The 23,710-nt window shown below is 37.6% G+C and overlaps 2 protein-coding genes across 4 annotated transcripts in view; one reads left to right on the forward strand and one right to left on the reverse strand.

The window, feature by feature from the left end:
• SLC39A9 (solute carrier family 39 member 9) overlaps positions 1 to 9,624 on the reverse strand; it is a 42,946-nt gene extending 33,322 nt beyond the window's left edge. For 2 of the 3 annotated variants that reach the window (XM_033107054.1, XM_033107056.1), the window contains exon 1: positions 9,073 to 9,624. Coding sequence is in view for 1 of the 3 variants with exons in the window: in XM_033107053.1 (XP_032962944.1) it covers positions 8,810 to 8,905 (96 nt within the window). In the remaining 2 variants the exon portion in view is untranslated. Of the gene's footprint in view, positions 1 to 8,809 lie in introns of all 3 variants that reach the window. The other variant, XM_033107053.1, reaches the window with a different exon arrangement.
• Positions 9,625 to 9,952: 328 nt separating this feature from the next.
• On the forward strand, positions 9,953 to 21,379 carry ERH (ERH mRNA splicing and mitosis factor). The gene is made up of 4 exons (XM_033106959.1): positions 9,953 to 10,067; positions 12,188 to 12,275; positions 15,728 to 15,848; positions 20,867 to 21,379. Exons 1-4 carry the CDS (start codon positions 10,065 to 10,067, stop codon positions 20,967 to 20,969), a joined length of 315 nt encoding a protein of 104 aa, XP_032962850.1. The 5' UTR covers positions 9,953 to 10,064; the 3' UTR covers positions 20,970 to 21,379.
• The last annotated feature ends 2,331 nt before the right edge of the window (positions 21,380 to 23,710 follow it).

The raw sequence follows: 23,710 nt of genomic DNA on the forward strand, positions 1-23,710 counted from the left end.
CAATTTAACTACTACATTATCTGCTAAGTGTAGATAACAGGTAATGAAGGAAACTCAAAGATGAACTTTGTTCTTCAAGTTCTTACAATTGAGTCAAGATGCTAAAAAGCTTCCTGCCTCTACGTAGCAGCTGTGTAACCCTGAGCAAGTTCAGTGTCCTCCACTGTAAGAAGGAGCTGCAATGATGACTTACTACTGCTGTCAGGTAGGAGTACGGTATCAGGACCCTCAGCGCAGAGTAACTCGTTATTACTGATCTTGACCATCACCAGGAGCATGCAGAGAAAGCCTCTAAGCTCCTCCTCCACAAGAACAAAACCAAACCTGGATACTTGGATAAAAGTGAACAATCCTGATACCTGCCATTTTGCCAGTGGCATATAGGCTTCCCCTTTCCTAATTCATTTGACATAGAGGTAATAACAAGCAATATTTTACTAATGCCACTTCCTCCAATCTTGGAAAACAAGACTAATTTGTTTTTCCTTTTGTATTAGAGTCCTTTCTAAGTATAAAAGAACTAAACAAAAACTGGAAATCCCATAAGATTGTTCAATGTGAGTACAAAAACAAAAACAAAACCCACTGGAGGAGAACCTGGGAAAACACTGGCAATAATTATATTATTATTAACATATAAGACGTTCAACTGAACTGAGAAAATTAAAATAATGAAAATACATTGTTCTCTACCAAATTAGCAAAGTTTTAAAAATTAACAATACTACTACTCAATGTTTGTGAGCACATAGTGTCATTTACATTTTGGGGGAAAAATGCATCTAGGAAAAACTGGTAACAAAGAGTGAGAATCTTTTTAAAACCACTCATGCCCTATGACCCTCTCATTCTACCCCTGCAGAAATAATCTGAAATATGGTCACAGTCTCAGACATAAAAATTTCATTCAACACAATTATGGCAAAAACTTGAAAAAAATTAAATGCATAATAAGAATTTCTGCATATAAAATAATTTAATGCAAGGTATGGGGAAAGGGTGTGGAGCTTCCATGCCCTCTCCAAGTGGGAAAACTCTCCCAGACCCTCCATGTGTTCATCAACCTGAAAGCTCTCTGAACCCCATACTTTGGGGTTTTTATGGAGGCTACATTACATGGGCAAGATTGATAAATCATCAAATGATTGAGTCAACCTCCAGTCCCTCTTCCCTTCCTGGTGGGAAAGTTTTAACCCTCCAATCACCTGGTTGGTTTCCCTGGCAACCAGCCTCATCCTCAGCTTAGCTAGGGGCCTTCTAAAAGTCATCTCATTAACATAACAAAAGACACTTTCCTAGCTTTACTCATTTAAGAAATTTCAAGGTTTTTAGACACTCCATGCCAGAATCAGGGATGAAGCCCAAATAGATAGTTCTTATTATAAACCACGTCACAGGCAGAGAAGTTTTTGTGGTGCCACCCTGGTGGAACTTGCTGGAAATCTGCACTCTAGAGTGTCGAGAAACGCTGTCTTCCTGGGGAGACTCTCCTATAACACTGCCCAGGGGCGGTGCCAGAGACGCTGGAAGTTCCGCAGGAGTCTGGAGGCTGGAGAAGCCTCCTGCGCGGCAGGAGCTGCACGGGGAAGCTGCCTAATGACCTGGGGCCCAAGAAGTTGTCTGGGAGCCTGCTGAGCAAGCACGCCAGAACCAAGGAGAAAAACCCCTTCCTCTTACAAGTTGAAAAAGCTCAACGCTGTGCCAGCTGGCAAAGGAAAACTATTTAAAAGACCCAGATCCATTTTTACAGAGCAGTCAATGGAGAGTGAATGTGGAGCTGAGAGGCAATAAATTGATAACTGGCATTCTGGCCTACTAGAATTACATAGAAAGATACCCAAGAGCCGAGTGAGTACCAAGGACAGTAGAGAGGAAGTCAAATGCTTGCTCTTTAGGCCATCTGTTTAGCTAATCAGAGGCTTTTCTGGCCCTTTAGATTAATGAGGTTTCTGAGGTTTCTGGATAGACAAGTTCTACACAGAGAGGTGCTACGAATATTCTTCTTTTTCATCTCTATAATAACTAATATTTACTAAGTACTTATTATGTCAGCATGTTCTATTAAAATCACTTTACATATATATTAACTCAATTCTATGAGGCAGGTACTTCTATCACCCCCACTTTACAACAGAGGCATAGAAAGTTGAAGTAATGTCACCAGGCTCACATACCCAGCAAAAGGCAGAGCCGTGACCTGAACCCACACGGTCTAGCTCCAACATCTCTTAACCAAGCACTACGCTGAACTTCTTCTCTATAAAACCCATTTGATGAGTCAGAAAAGAGTAAGAACGAGTCTGGGAGCTAACAGGAATAAGCCTAAAGATTAACTGATGAGTCAGAAAGAGTTAATAAGAACAAGTCTGGGAGCTAACAGGAATAGGCTTAAAGATTAACCAGTTAGCTCGGGGTTCTCAGGCTAGCACTTCACCTATAGACTGACAAACACCAGGACAATTTTCGGAGGAAGCCAACTTTGACAACAGTTCTCAGAAGGGGCAGCCGCAACAGTAAACAACTGCAAGACGACCAGCCCCGTGCGTCCTGCATAGAAAAATACTATAACACCCCAGCTAAACAGCAACCTGCTGCCGCTGTCTACTCTAGACTCTGCCCCCACCAACTCCTCTGCCGGTGCTTCTCTCCTTAATACCCGAGGAGCCGGTTTAATCTTTAGACACTGCCCCAGGCATTCTCTCTGCCCCGGACCTTCAATAAAACTTTCCTTGCTTTCCTACTTTTCTGAGTCTTGTGAATACTTTCACATTCTGCAAACGACCAGGGGTATTCTAAACCAATACTCCATTCACTGTTCCGTTTTTTGGCTTTGAGCACCTGTCTTCTTTCCCCAATTTGCCTTTGTCAAATGCATAAAGAATTAATGAGAGGAACATACAAGATGCAGAAGCTTGGAGTAAAAATTTTTGGTTAACAGAAAATTGACCCCAAGATAAATACAGGGTTTATCAGATAGTTTGAGATAATTATCTAGTAGTTAACCCCAAGACCCTGTCACTTAAAAATCCATGTTATTGGGGTAGAAGAATTCCCAGAACTGATACCTATTTTTATTTTATTTCAATGAAGTTAGACATTGAATATTAGTATTCAAGGAGAATTGAGATTTCTAGAATTCCATCATAGGTTTTAAGAAATACCTGTACTTATGTAATGGTGACACTATACCTTGAGATTTAAACCTCTTGCATAATTCAATTTAACCGTGCAGTTTAGCTTGGGACTTTTTTGAAAGCTTTTCTTTTCTTTGCTACCCTCCCATCCCTTCAAACCTTAATGACTTTTCACTATACATTTACCGTGCAGACCAGTTTCAATGGTTCTGCTTGCTATGCATACCTGGCTCAATGACTTGAAAGAAGTTTTTACATATCTGCACAAGATCCACTCCTATCCCTGAAACAAACCAGCCTCTGGGAAGCGCTTTTCTCCTTTCCTAAGTGCTGCCTCTCCTTACATGCCTGTAAACTCTTTGGGCGACATTGAGTGGGAAGGCAGTGTGTCACAAGGAGTCCACCTAATGCTGGCATTTTGGAATAAACCTGCTTTTCTTTCTACCAACCTCGTCTCTTGAGTTTTGGCTTTCATGTGGCAAGCCTCTGGGTCTTTAGCACGGTAACACACTTAGAATACTTGTTACCTGGAATTCCAAAATGAGTTAGACGAGCTTAAACTTCGTTAGCATTCAACAGTCTCACATCTAAATTCTTTAATTAAAGGAAAGGTTAAGACTGTCACATACATTAGAAGTCTGAATCCATTTCAGGTCTTCTCCCCTCAAAAAGCATGCCAATTCTTGAACAGCACACTTTAGAATTGACAAACTATGAAGATATAAAGTGTGAAATTAATCTTGGATAGTTCAAAACAGGAACTGTTTCAGCTTCCGATTTGGCAGGTGTTCATTTAAAGGGCATCTAAGACATATTCGGCTCTTCAAGGTTTCAATGGTATTTGGAGATTGTTCACCTCTGTAATTTCAATTCTGCTACACTGACTAAGCACAAGACATGAGATGTACTGTGGAAGGTAAAATGTAAGTGATGTTAAGGATGTTCCTAATTTGGGGAGCTAAAGGTACGAATTTAGATCCATTTCATTTCTTCTTTACACAGTGCTCATTCGGAAAAGAAATACCATTCAATGGTCAAGTGCTTTGGACTGGTAATCAAACACCTCCAGAGTGTTTGTGACCTCTGCACGCCAGAGTGTGCTCATCTGGAAAGTGACGTTGAAGGGTACCTATCTCACAGTCTCATCCTGAGGTTTAACTGAGCTAATACATCAGTGCCTGGTACACAGAAGCAGCGCAATAAGCAATCACTATTATTAACATTATTGTGCACACAAGTTTCAATGATGTCTATCCAGATAATATCCTAGAGAAAACAAAGTTTTTCACCAATAATATTGAATCAGATTGTATCAAGATTTTATTTGAGCCAAACCTAGTTTTATCAAGCAAAGATACTTATGAGGCAATAACTTTGTAAGACAACAATATGAGGAAAGACAAAGTATGTCTTCCATGTATGGGTTAATTATAGAGAATGTAAAATGTAAAATGTTAGAATTTAGAAATGAAATTCAAAAAAGGCTTAAAATCTATTGAATTACCATACAAGAATAAAAGGTTAATTTAACAGACAACACAAAAGTCCTAAAAATGCAACTTTGTCAAATCTATTTCCAAAAGAACCACTGTCTGAGAAAAAGCATACTGAATGGATGTGTTCTTTTAGATACAAACCTTTAATTTGGGGGCAACTCAAAGCCCCAAACATATTTATTATGAATGAGTCCTTTATTATAGACACAAAAGTTTAACACATGAAAAACAAAACAAAGCTTAAGATGAGAATAATTATAATGAAGAAAAGTAAGTTAAATAACAAGAAAAGTACTGTAAGGCAAAGAGACTAGAAGAAAAGCCCTGGCCTCTCCAAATGGAACATTCATGGTGAATAGGAATTCCAACCCCCAAACAAGACCATTCGATTTCCAAAAAAATAGCTGAGAAGTTTCCACGTTTTAAGGGGGTTGGAGAGTTTACCCAGTATTAGAAGTCTGTTCTAAAAATAAAAGGTTTAAAAATTATAACTTAGAAAAAAAAAATTATAACTTAAAACAAAATCATAAAAATGAAAACCTTAAAACATTTTTGTAATCAATACTGAGAATAATTCTCAATGATTTCTACAGTCCTTATTATGTTCTAGAGACAGTGTTAAGCCTTGTGTTTGTATTATTTCATTATATCCTCACAACAATCCTGTAAGGTCAAGAAGAGAGTTGGACGTTAAATAGCTTGCTCAAGTAGTAACACTGATTTTGAACACACCACCTGTCTCTGAAAGGTCCTTTTGAAATCAGTACATTAATCATTTTAAATTCTTTATTGAAATAAGAGTAGCACTACTTCATCTGCATACCTACGGATTTATACCATTTTAACACATGAAATATTATAATCCAAACTGACCTACAATGAGAAAAGTGCAAAACTGAGAGAAAGCTCTCCATCCATTTTTTAGCAATATGATTATTACAATTATAGGAATAATTGCTATGTCTCTTAAATCTAATAACACTACATTTGGGATTGTATTTTGTATGTTGTTTTTTTTCCTACTTCATTTTCTTAGTATTTCATTTTTACAAATATATTGGTCTGCAATGGAACAGAAATTTAAAAAACCAAAAACTAATAATTTAGCAGAGAGTTAGAGGAACATTACCCCAGAGCTCTGGTGCAAACACAGCTTGCTCTCTATCACCAGCTCTGTGACAAAAAGACATGCTCAGGTAAACAACAACCCTCAGATAATTGATCTAAAATCCCAGTTTGGCCATCATTCATATCTTAAATTCATTCATCACTCTGAGCACCTGCTAAACTGGGTTTATACTAGGTAGTTAAATTGTGGGCTCTCAACCTACATATGCATTTCCATTTAGAGCCAAGAAAACTGCTCATTAAAAACGTAAGATAGTGCTAGTGTGTCCAACTCCTTTACCAGACAGGACCTCACTTGTGTAAAGCATGCTTTGGCCTCCTTTACAAGTTCAGTTTTCTTCCTTCCCATGTGCTGAAGAACAGAGAATCTTGATTATTAGTTACTTATAAATGCACTTGAGAGTCGGGAGATTTTTTTCCCTTTGCTTTAAAATGATTTACACATGAAGGTACAGTCACCAGGTCAAAAGGCAAGGAAGAGGTTATAAAAGCATCAGGAAAGTTGCTTTGGGGGCAAGGAATGTTGGAAAAAAATGACAGAAAAATTAGTGTCACATAAACCTGTTGATGGTCAGAGATGGCAGGTAGACACCACTGCTACAGCAGTTTCAGACTACTTGACTTTAATTAATTTCTAAATACTAATCTTGCCCTAAGTAATGGCTTTATTGGTCTTTTTTCCTGCTGAGAAATTCTGAAGAAAAAAGTAATGAATGACAAAGCAGCAGCTAGATTAAGAGCATGAATAAAAAGCATATCTTTTCATGTAAATGAAAGTGAACTGTAAAATAAATCCGGTTAATTGATCCTTCTATGTATAATAACACTAGTACCTAAGAAAAGCTAGACTTTTGCCAATGTAGGAATCTGGGGAGCTACTTTCTAAGGGTAGAAATTGTGCTTCTCAGCCTCCATGAATGAAGTTTAGTTTTACAAATTTATCATCTCACTAGTTTCACGATACTTTGGTTGGTAATAATATAACTTGCCTAGAAGAAAAATGCTTAATTCGCAGGAGATAGAAAACACCAGTTAAACTGTAAAATGTCTTGAAACTAACATAAAAATAAAATAAAAATTAAAACAAAATTCTAAAATGTCTTTGTTAAGTTATATACAACTTTTCTTTCTATTCTAATAGCTCCAAATGCATTGTTCCTGCTGTAATAATAAACAGATATCGTGAATGCTGATTTATAGCATTTTAAGATCTACAGTTGGAAAAGACCACATGACCATCAATTTAGAAAGCCATAAATGACATGTCGTACTAATTATCTTATATTAACGACCTGGTTAAGTACACCACTCATGTACACATTTCCTGTCAGTGAAAAATAAAATAGCATACGTCTGCATATTGCAAAAATCACCCAAGACAGCTTGAGAAAATACTGAAATTGGAAAAGTCCTAAGCATTTCATAGAAATAAGAAGTTTTATCAGTTTTGTATTTGAATTAACTATAATTTCTGATAAAAGTCACCTCAGTAAATGTTTAAATATACAAACCAACTTAACATCACAGTCCTATGAATGTCAATTCAGTTCTGATGTAGCTATAAGAAAATACGGTTTTTGTCAGAGGAAAGACAGCAGGCTCACAAAGCACTGGCTGGGCAGGTAGCCAAAATGAGTTCAGTAGGCTTCACAGACACCCAAAAGGATAGCGACAATCTACGGCCACTCAGCTCGAGCTAACTGCTGCCTTGAAGGAATACAGACAAAAACAATAACAGCAATAAAAATAAAAGGTCTGCTAATCTAACAAATTAAGTCTGCGCTAGATTTGGTACAAAGGCTCCCAGTTTGCTTCCTTTGCCACAATGGACAGAGTAGCTAACAATTGCTGTGAGTGAGGAAAACCTGGATTTAAAAAACAATTCTGATTCTAACATACTTCATGAACTTATCCAAGTTACATAATCTGTCTGAGTCTCAGTTTCCTCATCTGTACCTCGCTGACTCTTTAAAATGAAGTTAGGTAATGTACATGCTCAAAAAAATTTAGCTCAATGTTGGCAGTAGATGCTGAGAAGTACAAATACGAAAAGTAAACAGAAAGGGAGCAGCTGTAATTCAAGCCTCCCTTCCAGCTGGCTGTGGGCTTTACTATTTCTCAAACTCACCAGGCCTCGTCCCACCTTTCTTCCCACGCACAGGCTATCTTCTTTACCAGCAATGCCTCCTCTTCCCTCAGGTTTCTTCAAGGCCTTCTTCACACCTCATCTATACCTTTCTTTTCTCCTTACTTTCTCCTCTCCCCTGTCCTTTCTTTCAGGACTGGCAGTGACACGAGGCCTGTTTTACAGCTGAACCCCAGGGCATAATGAAATCCTGTTCCCCCCAGTGTAGCAGCTTTTCCTCCCTAAATCTTTGAGTACTGTGAACATATGAACTCTTTATGACAACCTGAAGAACCTATCCGCATTTTCATTGAACAATGCTTTCATCTATTTTTCCTCCCATTAATTTTTGTTCAAATAATGACAACCAAACAAATTAACCAAAACGTCAAACATAGTAACAAAAAATTAATATCTAAGCCAATCGATTTGAAAACAACTTCGAATATTCAGTCCAATGCTGTCCTTCTTCAAAAGGAAATGAGTTAAGAATCTAAGTTTTTTTTTAAATAAACATTTTTGTTACTTCATTCTAATTAATACAGGTATCTAAAAAACCACCTTTCTCCAAACACCTATGCTTGATTTTCTCAAAAACAGAAGTTATATTGATTTCAACTGATATGAACAAATAACATTCACTATTTACATTTCTTTATAGCAATCTGGTACCTTCCTTCCTTGAAACTTTGCGAATCAAAGTAATGTTATGGTCCCTCTCCCCAGGAAAATGCAGAGCCCCAAATTGTGTAGAGTGCTTCAGGATCTGCAATGGATCCACCCACCCTGTACATCTTTTTAAAACACAGTCTTCCTTAATAAGGCCTTTAGCTCTGAGATTAACTGGGGAAGCAGCTTCCCTTTACAACCGTCACTACTTCCTAGCAGCCATCCTGACAGCTAACACAAAATTGAGAATTTCTTACCTCTGAGAAATTAACAGCCAAGGGAATGATTCCAGCCACGTAACATCCCACCAACATAGCGAGAGACAGCAAACTAATGGAGATGAAATCATCCATTCTGCCCTCCTTTATTAACCTACCACCACCAGACTACAAATTTTCAGTGTCTTCAAAGATGCTTAGGTTCTTAAACGCGTGGGGTGATTCCAAGAGAACAAGTGGACTTTCCAGTTCTTTCGTCCTCCCCACCAGATATGTTCGAGGCACCTTTCTCTTGAACGTACCTGGAAACAGACCCCTTTTGCTGATATTAGCACCAGAGAGAACTTTCAGCAGTCTTAGGTCCTAGCCCCTGGGTTTTCAAGTGCCAGTCACTGGATTCCGGTGGGTTAACAGTTAAAGAAAAAGCAACGGGGGAAATACGCGAAAGCGCGATTTCTTCAATCGTCGGAATGAGGATGGCACAGTGGGCCCACTCCCTCCACAGACAACGTCTCAGGTGGCAGCAGGAAAAGGAGGAAACACCCAAGCAAACTTGTTCGTTCTCCCGGAGCCCCTAGCTCCCTGGGGCACCCTGCTGGTGATCCCCACAGGCTGGGACCAGCCCACCAGTCCCGGCAAACTCTCCTCCGAGTCTAGAAAGAGGAAACGAGTCCTACAAGTCTCTAACGATGGGTCTCAGGGATTCAGCAGCGAAGCCGATACAAAGCTGTCTCTGCCCTATGTCCGGTGCTGCCCATGTTACTCCAGTCTGGTGGGCTTTGACCCGCAGCCACAGATACTACAGCGGCCATGGCCGCCAAGTGGCACCCCTTCACTATATTCACATCCGGATTTCCTCACCGCCCCCTCCTTCAGAAGGATACTTCCGGGTTACAACCGCCCTTTGGCCCGGGATTCCTATACTGCCGCCATTTTTGAGACGGGCTAATGAAAGATGACTTGTATCACTGTCTACATCGGTTATCACGTTAGCCGTATAACTAATAATGAGAGTACGGAAGACAGAGTCTTGAAAAAAAAAGTATTTTTCTTCAGGTTCCGAAGAATTCCCTGTGTATCTCATCGCCCTTACTCAAGATGGCTGAAACAGAGTCGGTATCGGCTCTAGCCACCGGAAATACGTGACCTCCTATGGTCCAAAAGGCTCTTTCGCGGTGCCCTTCTGACGACTTCCGGCGGCTAGTCTCGCGGGGATTGGCTGTTGGCGGCGTTGTGGCTAAGCTCGTGTGCGGCGGCAGTGTCGGTGGCGGCTTTAGCGAAAGAGTTTGGCGCGATGGTAAGAAAGGCCTCAGCGGCTCCCTGAGTCCCCAGCCTCCGGGTAACTCCAGCCCCGTCCATCTTTTTCCACCTCATACAGCCCGAGCGTGCTGCTTCTCCCCGGGCCCTCAGCTTGTGGATCGACCGTTCCCCTTCCCGCCGTAGAGACGCTGGGCCTGGCACTAGGCCCCAGAGCCCGGGTCCGCCCTGCGGTTGCGCGCCCTCTTGCTGCCTCGGGCGAGGCGTGTGGTTCTCGGGATGCGCTTTCTTCCGATTGTTCCTTGGTAAAGGCAGGCGTGGGGATGCTGCTGTCTCCCCCCAAACGTTCTAGACTGCTGTAGGAACAATGGCCGAGGAATGCCTGACAAACCTGCTCCCAAAGCTGACAGTTTCAATGTATTGCACCCAGCGTGTGGGCCTGGTCATCTTTGCTTTGTAGTGGGCTTTCTCAACTATCCCTCCCCTCCCCAGATGTTTTTCTGTGCCCTGCCCTTTAAATATATAGATATATAACTTTTTTTCTCTTTTCCAAGACTCCTAGATGCCTGGTTTGGCATTAGTCTCAGCCCCCAGTCTTGTTCTTACTCTTATTTATATTCTCGTGGGATTGGAGGCTGGGGGAAAAAAAGGCTCAGCTGAGGGTTACGTTTCCTTAGACTCTGACCAGAGTGGTAGTGTAATGGGTGGGTGTTTTTGTTTTTTTTTAATCCACAAAAAGGAGATGTTTATACGGGGATTATGAGGAATCATGGTTACTTCCACACTTAAACTTTCATTTCTTGGTTGCTGCAGTAACTGTTAAGTTATGCAGCTATTGTTAAGAAGGCACCTTTTCAGGTTGAAATTTTCTGAATTGAGATACTTATGTGTTTAACCTAAAACAGTCTCCCAAAGAGGAGAAGGAATTAGAAAATTGGGTTTCCAGTTCCTGTTTTGTCAAAACTAGCAATGTGACCTTGAGCAAGTCATTTTACCTCTAGGTCATTATTTGGTATTGTGTAAAAATGCTTAGTAATCTGAGAAAGTGACAGCAGTTAATAACAACTACCCATTCTTGTTGGAAATATGTCAGTGATAATTCCTTATCTGGCCAAATAGAATTAAAAAATTAGAATTTGTATTTAAGACAAACAAGTATTGATTCAGAAGTCTTAAATACTTTTGCTTTACTAGAGATACAAGCTTCAGTTTCTTTCAAAGATAATGAGCAAATTGTATGTGTCGTATTAGTTTTGCTACAGTAGAATGACTATTCTTAGGGTTCATGTTTGTGAGACTTTAAAAAAATTAATAAAGCCAGATTAACTATTCATTAGAGTGAATCACAGCTGCTTGGTAATCATAGAGAACAGGGATTTTTATTAAGGTAATTCTGTGTAACTTTTTTTTCCTGACTAGGTTTTACAACCTTATTTTCCTATTGTGGCAAATATAAATCTATATACAGAGGGTGCCAAAAAAATGTATACACATTTTAAGAAAGGAAAATATTAAAATTGTAATACAGTGAATGACACTAGTACTTATTTGATTAGTGCCATCTTTAGAGAGAACATCATACCACACATTGCTACGATAATTCAACTTGAAAAGTAGTACACAGGTAACATCTCTTAAAATGGGTACATTTTTTTTTGGCACCCCCAGTGTGTGTGTGTGTGTGTGTGTATGCCAAAATATAAGTGTACTTATATTTTGTATGTGTGTATGTTCTTTTTAATTATTTTTTTAAATACATATTTTGTACTGGTCATTCCCCTTGGAAAAAGGACCACAAGAAAGTCAAGGACCAAATCTGTCTGGAAAAAGGAAAAGACTGATAAGACAATTATATTTGGATTTTTAATAAAACCAAAGGGTTCTGAAAATAGCTCCAATAAGAAGAAAGTGACCAAAACTGGTTTGGGAGGTATTATGATCTAAACTTGTTAACAGGAAAGCACTGCCACTTAAAAATAATAACCATTTTGACTACAGATTTGTAAATTTAGTCAGTTTTTCTTAGTCATTTTTGATCCTTGTCATAGGGCAATAAGTATTGAAAACATTGAAAGTTGCCGTGAAGGATTTTATATCATACTATGAATTTCTCAAATATGAGTTAGAAACTTATGTTGAGGTCATGTTTTTCCCCTGTAGTCTCACACCATTTTGCTGGTACAGCCTACCAAAAGACCAGAAGGAAGAACTTATGCTGACTACGAATCTGTGAATGAATGCATGGAAGGTGAGTTTAAACACTAATCAAGGGTTAGAAATCGGAGTGTTTTTTTTCCCCTAACATTCAATTTATCTCATTTAGGAACTGGGTTTGTTTTTTCTTCCAGATTTCTTGGATTGTTCATCTGAGCAGGGGAAGTAGATATTTAAGAATGTTGTTAGAAAATAAAAATTAGCTCAGAGAATAAAGGGAATGGAACCAAATCAGTATAATTTGTTGTGCTTTGATAAGCGGACACCACCCTGAAGGGAACTATTAGCTCTTAATGTTTCTTTACTCAGTGAACTATTAGATGAGAGCACATAGATTGGATTGTCACAAATTGCATTCATCTTTACATTTAGTCATTTCACCAAGTAAACCAGTTGTGTATGCCCTGCACTGTTTCTAGCAAATTGTCCATTCTTCATTCATCTTCCTATAAAGGTGCAGTAGTCACTGTTTTTGCTGCTGGGCATGACTCTGAATTTATTGCTATCCGAAGCTAACTGGATTAGACTTAAAATCTGTTCATTTAAAGCCACCAATGGAAAGACATGTGAAAAAAAGCTATTCATAATTAGACAGCTTCTGGGTAGGTGGCACCATGTCTTCCTAGTTGTCATCCAACTTTGATTTTTAAAGAAAACTTCATTTCTAGAGCAGTTTTAGGTTTACAGAAAAATTGAACAGAAAGTACAGAGTTCCTGTATGTTTCCTCTTCCCCACGCTCTATACAGCTCCCCGTATCTCTAACACCTTGCATTGGTGGGGTACCTTGGTTTACAGTGGATGAATCAGTGCCTGTTCCAGAATGTCATATGGTTGGGATTATACAACATGTAGCTTTTTCATTTGGCTTTTTTCATTTAATAGTATGCATTTAAAGTTCTTCCAAATCTTTTTGTGGTTTAATAGCTTTTTTCTTTTTAAATTTGAAATGATTATTTATATACCTGAAACTGATATAATATTGAATGTCAACTGTAACTGAAAAAAATGTGATTAAAAAAAAAAGAAATGGTGGTTTATTTTCCATTTTTAAAAAAGTTAAAAGGGAATTTACCGAATCAATTCTTACATGGTGGTTGCCAAATGGTAATTTTTTTTATTTTTCTCTCATAGTAGTGAGTATTCCTCTGGAAAGCAGAGCTTTCCCTACTTGCCCCACGCCTTAAATTAATAGATTTTATTTTTTGAATAGTAAAGTCCATAGTTTACGTTAGTGTTCACTCTTTGCTTTGAACATCTGTGGGTTTTGATGTATGTGTAATGACACGTATCTACCATTTACTGCCCTAAAAATCCTGTTCTTCACCTGTTCTTCCTTCCCATCCCCCCAAACCTCTGCTGATCTTTTTTCCAGGGGAGCTTTACAGGGGCTCACCTCACGCCGCCATTTTGATTATCATTATTTTATCTGCTGATCTTTTTAATGTCTTCATAGTTTCACCTTTTCCAGAATGTCATTTGGTTGAGATTATACACTATATAGCTTTTTCAGCTTGGTTCTTTGACCTAGTACTATGCTTTTTAGTTTCCTCCAGGGCTTTTCGTGGCCTGATAGCTAATTTCTTTTTATCACTGAGTAATATTCCATTGTATGAATGTACTACAGTTTGGTTTGCCATTCACTTATTGAAAGACATTTTGGTTGCTTTCAAGTTTTGGCAATTATGAATAAAGCTGCTATAAACAATTCATGTGCGAGTTTTTGTGTGGGTTATGTTTTCAACTCTTTGGGGTGAATAGCGAGGAGTGTGATTGTTGGATGATATGGTAAGGCTATGTTTAGCTTTGTAGGAAACTGACAAACTGTCTTCAGATGGGGCTGTATCATTTTGCATTCCTATCAGCAATGAATGAGAGTTCCTATTGCTCCACGTCCTTGGCAGCATTTGGTGTTGTGTTTTGGATTTTTGCTATTCTAATAGATGTATAGTGATATTTCATTGTTTTCATTTGCAATTTCCTAATTGCATGATGGTGAGCATCTTTTTATAACTCTTACTTGCCATCTGTATATCTTCTTTGATGAGGTGTTTGTTCACATCTTTTGCCCATCTTTTAATTGAGTTGTGTTTTAGGAGTTTTGTGTATTTTGGATAACAGTCCGTTATCAGATATATGTATTGCAAAGATTTTTTTTCAGTCAGTGGCTTGTCTTTTCACTTTCTTGATAGTGTCCTTGAGGCACAAAAGGTTTAAATTTTGATGAACTCCAACTTACATATTTTTTCTTCTGCTATCTGTAGTTTTGATGTCATATCTAAGAAGCCATTGCCTTATCCTAAGTCATGCTTATATTTTCTTCCAAGGTTTTATAGTTTTGGCTCTTACATTTAGGTCTCTGAGCCACTTTGAGTGAATATTTATAAATGCTGTGAGGTATGGGTCCAATTTCATCCTTTTGTATGTGGATATACAGTTGTCCCAGTACCTTTTGTTGAAAAGACTATTCTTTCTCCGTTGTCTTGGTGTCCTTGTCAAAAAGCAGTTGACCATAAATGTGAGGATTTATGCGTATTTGTGAACTCTTGTTTCTATTCCATTGATCTGTATGCCTGTGATTATGTGTAGGCATTACCACACTATTTTGATTACTGTAGTTAGTAGTAAGTTTTGGAATCCAGAAGTTTGAGTTTTCCAACTTTGTTCTTCAAGATTGTTTTGGCTACTCTAGGTCCTTTTTATTTCCATATCAAATTTAGAGTCATCTTGTCAAGTTCTGCAAAAATAGATTGAATTTTGATAGAGCTTGCATTGAATCTATACATCATTTTGGGGAATATTACCATCTTAATATGAAGTCTCCCAATCCATGAATATGAGATACTGTTCCATTTATTAAAACCTTTACTTTCAATGACATTGTATAGTTTTCAGTGTATAGCTTATGCTTTTATTAATTTCTAAGAGTGTATTCCTTTTTGATGCTATTATACATGGAGCTGTTTTCTTTCATTTTCAGATTGTTTATTGTTAGGGTATAAAAATACAATTGATTTTTGTATATTGATCTTATATCCTGAAATCTTGCTGCACTCATTTATTAGTCCTAAGTTTGTGTGTGCGGTTTGTTTGTTTGCATTGTATCAAAATTGCAAAGCATTTGTCATCCATCATTCCCAAGTGTGGTGTTTTTCTTTACTCAGAGGCCTTGGGAATGTCTAGTTTTTGAAAACCTAAGTCCCACAATGTTATCACTTGTTTGAGCCATCATATGACAAGTCTTTAAAGTCCTTTTAGATCCAGTGGCTCGAAGTAATCATTTTATTTTATTATTAAGGCACAAAATACAAACATTTTGGTGAATTTATAAAATTTTTATGAAATTGCTGATAGTAACAATTAAAAGTGATCAACTTACTGTCCTTTTCCGAGCCCAAATTTATGGAAATAAGTTTTATGATATCAACATACAGCACTATTTATATCTAAAGTGTAAGCAATTTTAAGATCTTGGTTTTTCCTCCTAGGCGTTTGTAAAATGTATGAAGAACATCTGAAGAGAATGAATCCTAACAGCCCCTCTATCACATATGATATCAGCCAGTTGTTTGATTTTATTGATGATCTGGCAGACCTCAGCTGCCTTGTGTAAGTATTAACCACTGTGGCTCTTAGGTTGTATTTTTCTATTGTTTACTCATCTGTTTGAGGAGATTTATGGTTTCGGAAGTTCACTCTGTGCCTGACACTGATCTTTGCATTTTGACTACTAAGTATTAATGTATTTCATCTACATATGGCTCATAAAATCAGTTGGCAACATGAAGCTAAAGGCATAGGAAAATCTTAAGAACTTTGCTAATTGATGCATTTAGTATGAAGAGAGCATGCTAACTAAGAATTTCAGTCCCGGTTCTCTGTTCCTTAAACTAATCTTTTTCTTGTTTTTTTCTTTTCCTTTATAGTCTTTGTCCCTAAAACAATTGGCTTTGGATTAAAACTAAGATTATTCTGCTTTCTTGACATTATTTTGAAAATGTAAATATATGTAGGACTGAAATGGAATTTTAATCCTACCCAGTATTAACCATGTGTATTTTGGTCTGTTAGTGAGATTTTTTGTTTTCTATTCTCAGAAATTTGTCAGATTAAAGGTTTTTCCCAAGCCAGACACTATGCTAGAAGTAAATATGTTTTTCAGTGGTGAAAAACATATCGGCCCTAATTATTTTAATATGAACAGCTCAGAAAACTATAAGAAGCCAGCAAAGCTGCGGATATTATGCAAATAGGAAAAGAGAAATTGTAAGCAGACAGCTTTTTTGAAGAATTTAGCTAAAAGGGAGAGCAGAGAAATGGGATTATAGCTAGAGGAAGAAACAGCTTTTTTAAAAAAATCTTTTTTAAGGTGGGAGGAATAATGTTAAGTTTGCAGGCTGATGGTATGTATGAACTAGTAGAGAGGGATAAATTGATGGCTTTAGATAGGATCTTGAACAGTTCATTAATGGAAAAGTAGGGAGGGCAGCCAGATGTGGAATCTTGGGAATGTTTTCTGGTTGTTTGTTATCTCTGGAAAATAGGAGGCAAGGACACTATTTGGAGTTCAGGGGGAGGGAGGAGGTGTTGGAGGTTTGTGAAAAGAGGTAAGAAATAATCTAGGAGATTGAAGGGGTTAGGGAAATGTGTGATTTATGAGGTACCTGATGATGAATTTAAAATGAAATTAGTCATTGTGATGGTGGTTTTTTCCTAGTCACTCTTACTTAACCTGATGGTTTCGGGTAGAGAATTAGCAAAGATGTTAAAAGTTGAGCGTGTCTGCAAGGAAGTAGTGTGCAAGGGACTGAATGATCATGAAATATAAGTGGGGGTTGCAGTGGGGGGAGACAGGTATTTAATTCTAGGTCCCAGTGGCCTCAAAGGATTGTTGAAGTTGGGGTATTAGGAAGTAGTAATAATCAGAGAATGACATGCTTGAAATTGGGAGATTGAAGTTGCTGGTGATGACACAGTATAGGGATCTAGCCAAGTAAGGGCAGGAGACAAGATCCTTGGAGGAGAGGAGTTCAAGGAACTGAGAGGCCCATGTGGAGAGACTCATGTACTGGATGTGAAATCATCAATAACGTATATATTTACTTTTTAGATTTTAATCTGAGAACAGGGAGCTTTGTTTTTATTCACTGCTGTATCCCCAGTGCCTGGAAGAGTACATGGAACATAGTTAATATTGAGTAAATACTACTTGTATAAATGTATGTCACACATGTATGATTTGAGACATAGCTTTTTAAAATTGGTGGTAATTTTCCCTTATTTACATTACAGAGCTATATTCTTGAATTGATGTAATGGTTAAACAAAAGTGAAAGAATCTGACTTGTCATTCTAAATTTTGCAATGTCCAACAGTTCATATTCATATCCTCACTTCATTGTTTAAGTGAACTACTGGCCTATTAAAAATTAATAGCTGTTTTTCTGATTTTATAAAAATCAAGACATCTAATCCTGATGCTGTGGATGTGGCACACTCATTCTCAACAGATGGGGAGCTACTTGAGAGCCAAGAATCGTGTTTTACTCACCTTGAGAGACTATGGTTAAGAGCTAGCTGGAGTTTCAGAATTAGACATAGCTGAGACTGATTCCTGGCTCTGTCATTTGGTGGCTGCCTTGGGCAAGTTAGTTTAATGTTGCTAATTCTCAATTTGCTCATTTGGAAAAATTAGATAACTTTACCTCAGAGACTACCTGTGCGGATCCAGTGTTTGCTTAGCACAGTAGTACTGCCTAGATAATGGGAACTCCTTTTTTAACTAGATTGAAAAAATCAAGGCAGAGTTTTATTTTTAATTACAATGAGTAGATTGGTTCTTTGAAATTTTCACAAGTAGAATTATAAATTTCAAATTCCACAAGTGAGTTAAATTATACTGTTAACTAATAAAGAGGTATTATGTTGAGTTTTTTGACAGTGAAAATTACAAACTAAAACGGTTTTAAGAGACAAGTATGGCAATAACAGCAGAACATAACATTTCTAACTTTGTGCCATTAAAAGTAAACCAGAAACTACATCCAGTATGCTAAAATGATTTCTAATATTTGAATTATTACTCTGAAAAACTGAATTGTAGCTTAATGTTTCTGTCTCTAATGTTGAAACTTTTTTGGTCTCTGAAAACTTTCAGCATCAAATTTAGGATTTAGAACCATTTTGACAATGTGATTTTGTTCTGTCCCTTTTGTTATTTGAATATTCAGGAGAAATAAGGTCTTGTTTCCAAAGAGGCCACCTATTGCCGTGGCACTGCACCCTGCCCCTCTCAATCAGCAATTGTGCCTTGGACTGTTACTCCTCAGAACAGGGATTAAGTCCAGTTTTGGTTTGTAAATTGCTGTGTACTTGTTGCTTCTATTAAGTTTACATGGCAATGACATAGGGCTGTAACCAGCATAGGAAGAAATGGAATAAGTAAGATTATACTTTGTGATATAATTAAACCCCGGACAAAGCAACAATGCATTAATAGTAAAATTTAGGCATGGAGGATTTGTAGTTCATACATTTGAAGTGTAAGTACAAATTCTTTGCAGTTCTCTGATCTGTTGGGGTTTATTTTTTATTAAGATTAAGATAATAGCCTTTTGAATATGTAGGCTTTCTTTGTTTGCTTAAGAGACAAAAGGGACATTTTCATCCTTAGTTATTGTAACGAGGAGGTACTCCCAATCAGAAAGACCACCTGGTAGCAGTGAAGACACTGGCTGATTTCACTGCTCAGTCCCCCAGCTTTTGTTCTTGTATAAACCTGCATTCATTGACCATAACACAAGATTAAAAGATTCATCTGTGCTAACAGCTTGGGATTTTGTAAATGTCCCTAACATTTACTTGTCTCATTATCAAGTGCCACTTAACAGCCATCAATGTACAGCTTTCCAAAAAGAAAGCATTACTACTGTTTCTTGAGTTGGAAAATAGCATGCAAGTTGATGGATTCCTAAATGTTCACGACCAAACTGATCTTGCTGGGAATGGCCTAAATAAGGCTGTCCCACTCAGATGCTATACTTCTGAAAAATTCTGTTCCTTTTTTAGTGTTAGGAAAAGTCCAGCGTTAATATAAATATTGTAGTCTATTCTGCCATACCTTGAAGTAGACCAGATTAGCCCTTATTCATTAGGAAGCATGAAAAAGGATAGTCAAAGAAACTTATTTTCCTTTTTAGAATATTTGTCATTGTAACAAAAGGACATTAGTGAAAAGCCAAATACTTCTTTTTATTTTCTACTTTTTGTAAAAATGGAAAGCTTGTGTGTTCTTAATGAACCAGATTCTGACCTTACTATTCGGGAAGGATATGATAATGGTATAAAGCATTCCTACTTTGGAGTTTGTTTCTCTTGCCAGAAACTGGAGCATATAGGTCAGTGGTTAACAGTGAAGATGGGTCAGAAATGTTTAAATTTCTAGTTCTGGCCAAAGTCCCATAGCTAATAAGTTGCTGTACTTCTTTCTTTAAGCCTTGGTTTCCCCCTTTATTAAAAAAAAAGGGATAATTTTATCTACTCACACAGGGTTGTAAACAAGATTGAGTTCATTCCGATAAGCACTTAAAGCTATACCTAGCAGTTGATAACTAATTAATAGGTATTTATGTAATTTTTTGCTGAGAAGGTAAAATAAACTGATGGTTAAAGTAAAGCAATAATTGACAAATTAGATCTTTTGTTTTCCTAGGGTATCACTAAGGTATTTTTCTTAGGCAAACCGCATCTGTGCCTCTCTTGGATGCCATGCAGTGTTTCCACCAGATGGTGCACATGGCTTTGAAACACTGTCATGTGCTTTGTATTTGTGTAGCCTCTAGTTACTGTCTGCCTTTTTATGCTATTAGTTTTTTACTCCAAAAATGAATTTATTGCCTAACCAGCTATATTTCAGTTGTAGATCAACTGGAATGTCCCTGTTTTTTGAGTCCTGTAAAGATGGTTTGAGTGATTGGCTATTAGGGGACACCTGGGACTCCCAAAACCCTACAGTCCTGTTACGGTTTCATTGCTAATGCTAGTCCTTGCATGCCTGGCCCTTCTTTTCTGATAAGAGCCATTTTGGAGCTTGTTATATCTTCTAATAACTCTCCTTTGGCCTCTAGCATGATTCATTTTAAAAAGCAAATCCTAAAATATAGCTTAAACTATTTCCTTCTGTTAATAATTTTCGAGGAATAAATCTTTATGGCAGTAACATTTTTAAAGGTTTTTAGTTAATTCAAAATAAATTTAGCAAATCTGAAGTTGGTACTAGTGTTTGATTTTTGTTTTTTAATCACTAAAGGAACCATAAAAATAGTAACTATGTAGGAAAAAGAATACGCAGTTTCTGGTCAAAATTCTTAAGAAGTAGGTGTATAACACATTGTGACTTAAGATCTATAGGCCTTGGTTTCCTTTTCTGCTATAAGATTGTACAAGGTGATGTAAAGTTATATCGCTCAAAATTGAAGTTATGTAATCAGCTCTTTTACATTTTCATTAAGGTCATGTATGAACATGTGCGTATCTGTGCCATTATTGGACAATTATAACTTAAGAGTTTTAAAAACGTGACAGTAATTGACCATTGTAACTTTGCTTATTACCTTTCTGTTCCTCAGTTACCGAGCTGATACCCAGACATACCAGCCTTATAACAAAGACTGGATTAAAGAGAAGATCTACGTGCTCCTTCGTCGGCAGGCCCAACAGGCTGGGAAATAGTTGTGTTGGAAGCATTAAGGGGCTGGGGGTGGGTTTGGAACACAGGTGTGTACAGCGTGCTGTAGTGGAAGTTCTGTATTATAGTAATCCTGTTTCCATTTTGGTACACGCTAGCCCAGGGTGTGTTAGATGAAATATGAGGATCTGGTTCAATCTGAAACACCCACCAACCCTCCCCTCCTTTTTTTCTTTTTTGTTACTTAAACATTTTTATGATTATTTACATGGAAGATGTTTTGTCAGGTGATGTTGGTTTCAGTCCTTCAAAAACTGTTCATGCCTGCTTTATAACATTCACTGTACTAACAGCCCTTCTTCAAGTTGGAGTGGGGGTGGTGACACAGTTTTAGTTATGTCCTCAAGTTAAAGTCTTGGTGAAAAACAAATAAATGTTCTTTAGTTATATTTTCCCCCGGTGTGAATTTTTTTTTTTTGGTCTCTGAACATTGAATTTTCTTGCAAAGCATTATCAGGTTCAAAACCAATAGGCTGCTACACAGAATTTGAATTTTGCTGTGGTTTATGTGACGCTAACAAGCTTTTACCTCATTCCTAGCTTTGTATGTGAATCTCATTTGTAGCTCCAAGGTACCTACTGTCGAATGCAAACATCATGAAAAACTTTCTGGTACATAGATTGTAGTAGCAGCCAGGTTCATTCCTTAGCTTTGGTCGTATACTCTGTGGGAACTCCTTGTGCCCTTCTCGTAGCCTTCAGCAGCTGAATGCTGATTACCATTCTGGTCTGGAAAGCTATAAGGGTGAGGGAAAGACCACAGAAAAGTACAAGGTAATCTCGCTTTTAATGTAGGGTTTGGTCACATTGTGACTTGAACATAACACTGTATTGTACCTCTAGTCATCGAATATGTGGGCATTTCCTGATTCTGCTATTATCACTGAGAGCCAGGAAAGTCTTTATGTACTATAAGAGTGGCAGTTTTTTTTGGAGGCTTCATTACTGGCCTTATGTTCCCCTTGTCCTCACTCCTACTTCCACATTATGGCCTTAACTATTTTTCTTCTTTTATATAGAACCAAATTCTGAGTTAAAAAGTATATGTGTTCACTTTTTCTATAGAATAATTATTTTATGAATGAAACGCCATCACTGTATCAAAGGACTATTAAAATTAGGGTGCCTTAAAAAAATTATGTCGGGCGGCCAGTTAGCTCAGTTGGTTAGAGTGCGGTGCTCTTAACAACAAGGTTGCCAGTTCGATCCCCACATGGGCCACTGAGCTGCGCCCTCCACAACTAGATTGAAACAACTACTTGACTTGGAGCTGATGGGTCCTGGAAAAACACACTTAAAATAAAAAATTATGTATAGCTGTAGTTAATATTTTATGTGTATCAGCCAAATTTTAAAGCTAAAATGTTTTTACAAAAAATAGATCCAAAAGTAAGTTAGATTGTTCCACTTTTCATTTGTCCTGTCCTTTTAATATAGTTTTATTTCTCTAACAGATACAATCTTGGCTTCATATTTTTTGAAAAATACTCTAAAGCACATCTGGAGGGAATGGAATCCCGTGATTCTTAGATGCAATAGTTTCTGGTATTGGACTTACAGAGGAAAATAGAATTTTCTAAGGAATGAGAAAACATCTGGGTCCTACATGTTGGGTGATGACAGCAAAAAGAAGGGGAGTGGTATTTTGAATCATATTTTAGAAGGCTTAAGGAAGACTAGGACTGGAATAAATATGAAAAGATTCACGTTTAACTGTAGTATTACACAGAAAAGGAGAAGTAGCCTTTTCCTTGTTAAGTTGAAGTCTGATGAAACTTCTTAGTGGTTTGGCCAAGCTACAGCCACTGTTTCCACATTGTTAGATCGTTGGAGTATTGATTGTGTGGCCCTTACCCAACCACAAGTAAAGGAGATCTGATTTCTCCTTACAAAGGGATATTCTTTATACTGCTATGTAAAGGTAAAACCTACCAGAAAAATAACAAAATTCCTGATTCTCTAATCCACCGTATTTTATATACCTGAGAATTTCTAAAATATTTCTTGACAATGCTGCTTCCTTTTAGCATTTTGATCTAACAGGTCCCAGGAGTAGAAAAGGGAAATTTTAACTATCTCACTTCACTTGCAGTTCTTTGGCTGAAAATATTTCTAACAACTCATAAATGCCTTGGGCAAAGGATGAGCAGACAATTTTACTGTCCTAAAAGCAAAACAGACTTTGGGTTGGAGGAGAAAGGTCGGGGCAGAGTTAGTATGGCATCAGCTTCTTATCTCTATGGCCCCTCCTTTATCAAATTGTTTTTTACTAATTTTTGGAAGATTCAAATGAAAATCAGGATTAATATATTAATATGAACTGTTTAAGCAATCTTGCCTAGTAATACATTCCATCATTTTTCCTTAGGAACAGAGCTAGAGAGTTAACCCAAGGTCAAATTTGTCCATAGAGCAAATTTGTCCATACACCCTAACTCCATAAAGGATTTGTTAATCCTTCATGCACAGATATTGAAGAAATGTGTGATAGCACATCTAGCTGGTTTCATGAGGGAGGAAACATTTGAGCTGGGCCTTGAAGAATGGCTAAACTTTGAAAACAGGAAAATAGGACAAGAGTAATACGGAGGTGTGGTAGTAAAGCACTGGGGGTGTTTGAAGAACAGCAAGTAAGTCATGGCTGGAATCAAGTGAATATTTAAGAGGTTGGTGGTATAAAAGCCAGGAAAGCTAGCATTAGAGTGCTTTGAACACGAAGCTAGAG

The sequence above is a fragment of the Rhinolophus ferrumequinum genome, chromosome 6 (assembly GCF_004115265.2).
Source record: "Rhinolophus ferrumequinum isolate MPI-CBG mRhiFer1 chromosome 6, mRhiFer1_v1.p, whole genome shotgun sequence".
In the NCBI taxonomy this organism is placed as follows: domain Eukaryota; kingdom Metazoa; phylum Chordata; class Mammalia; order Chiroptera; family Rhinolophidae; genus Rhinolophus; species Rhinolophus ferrumequinum.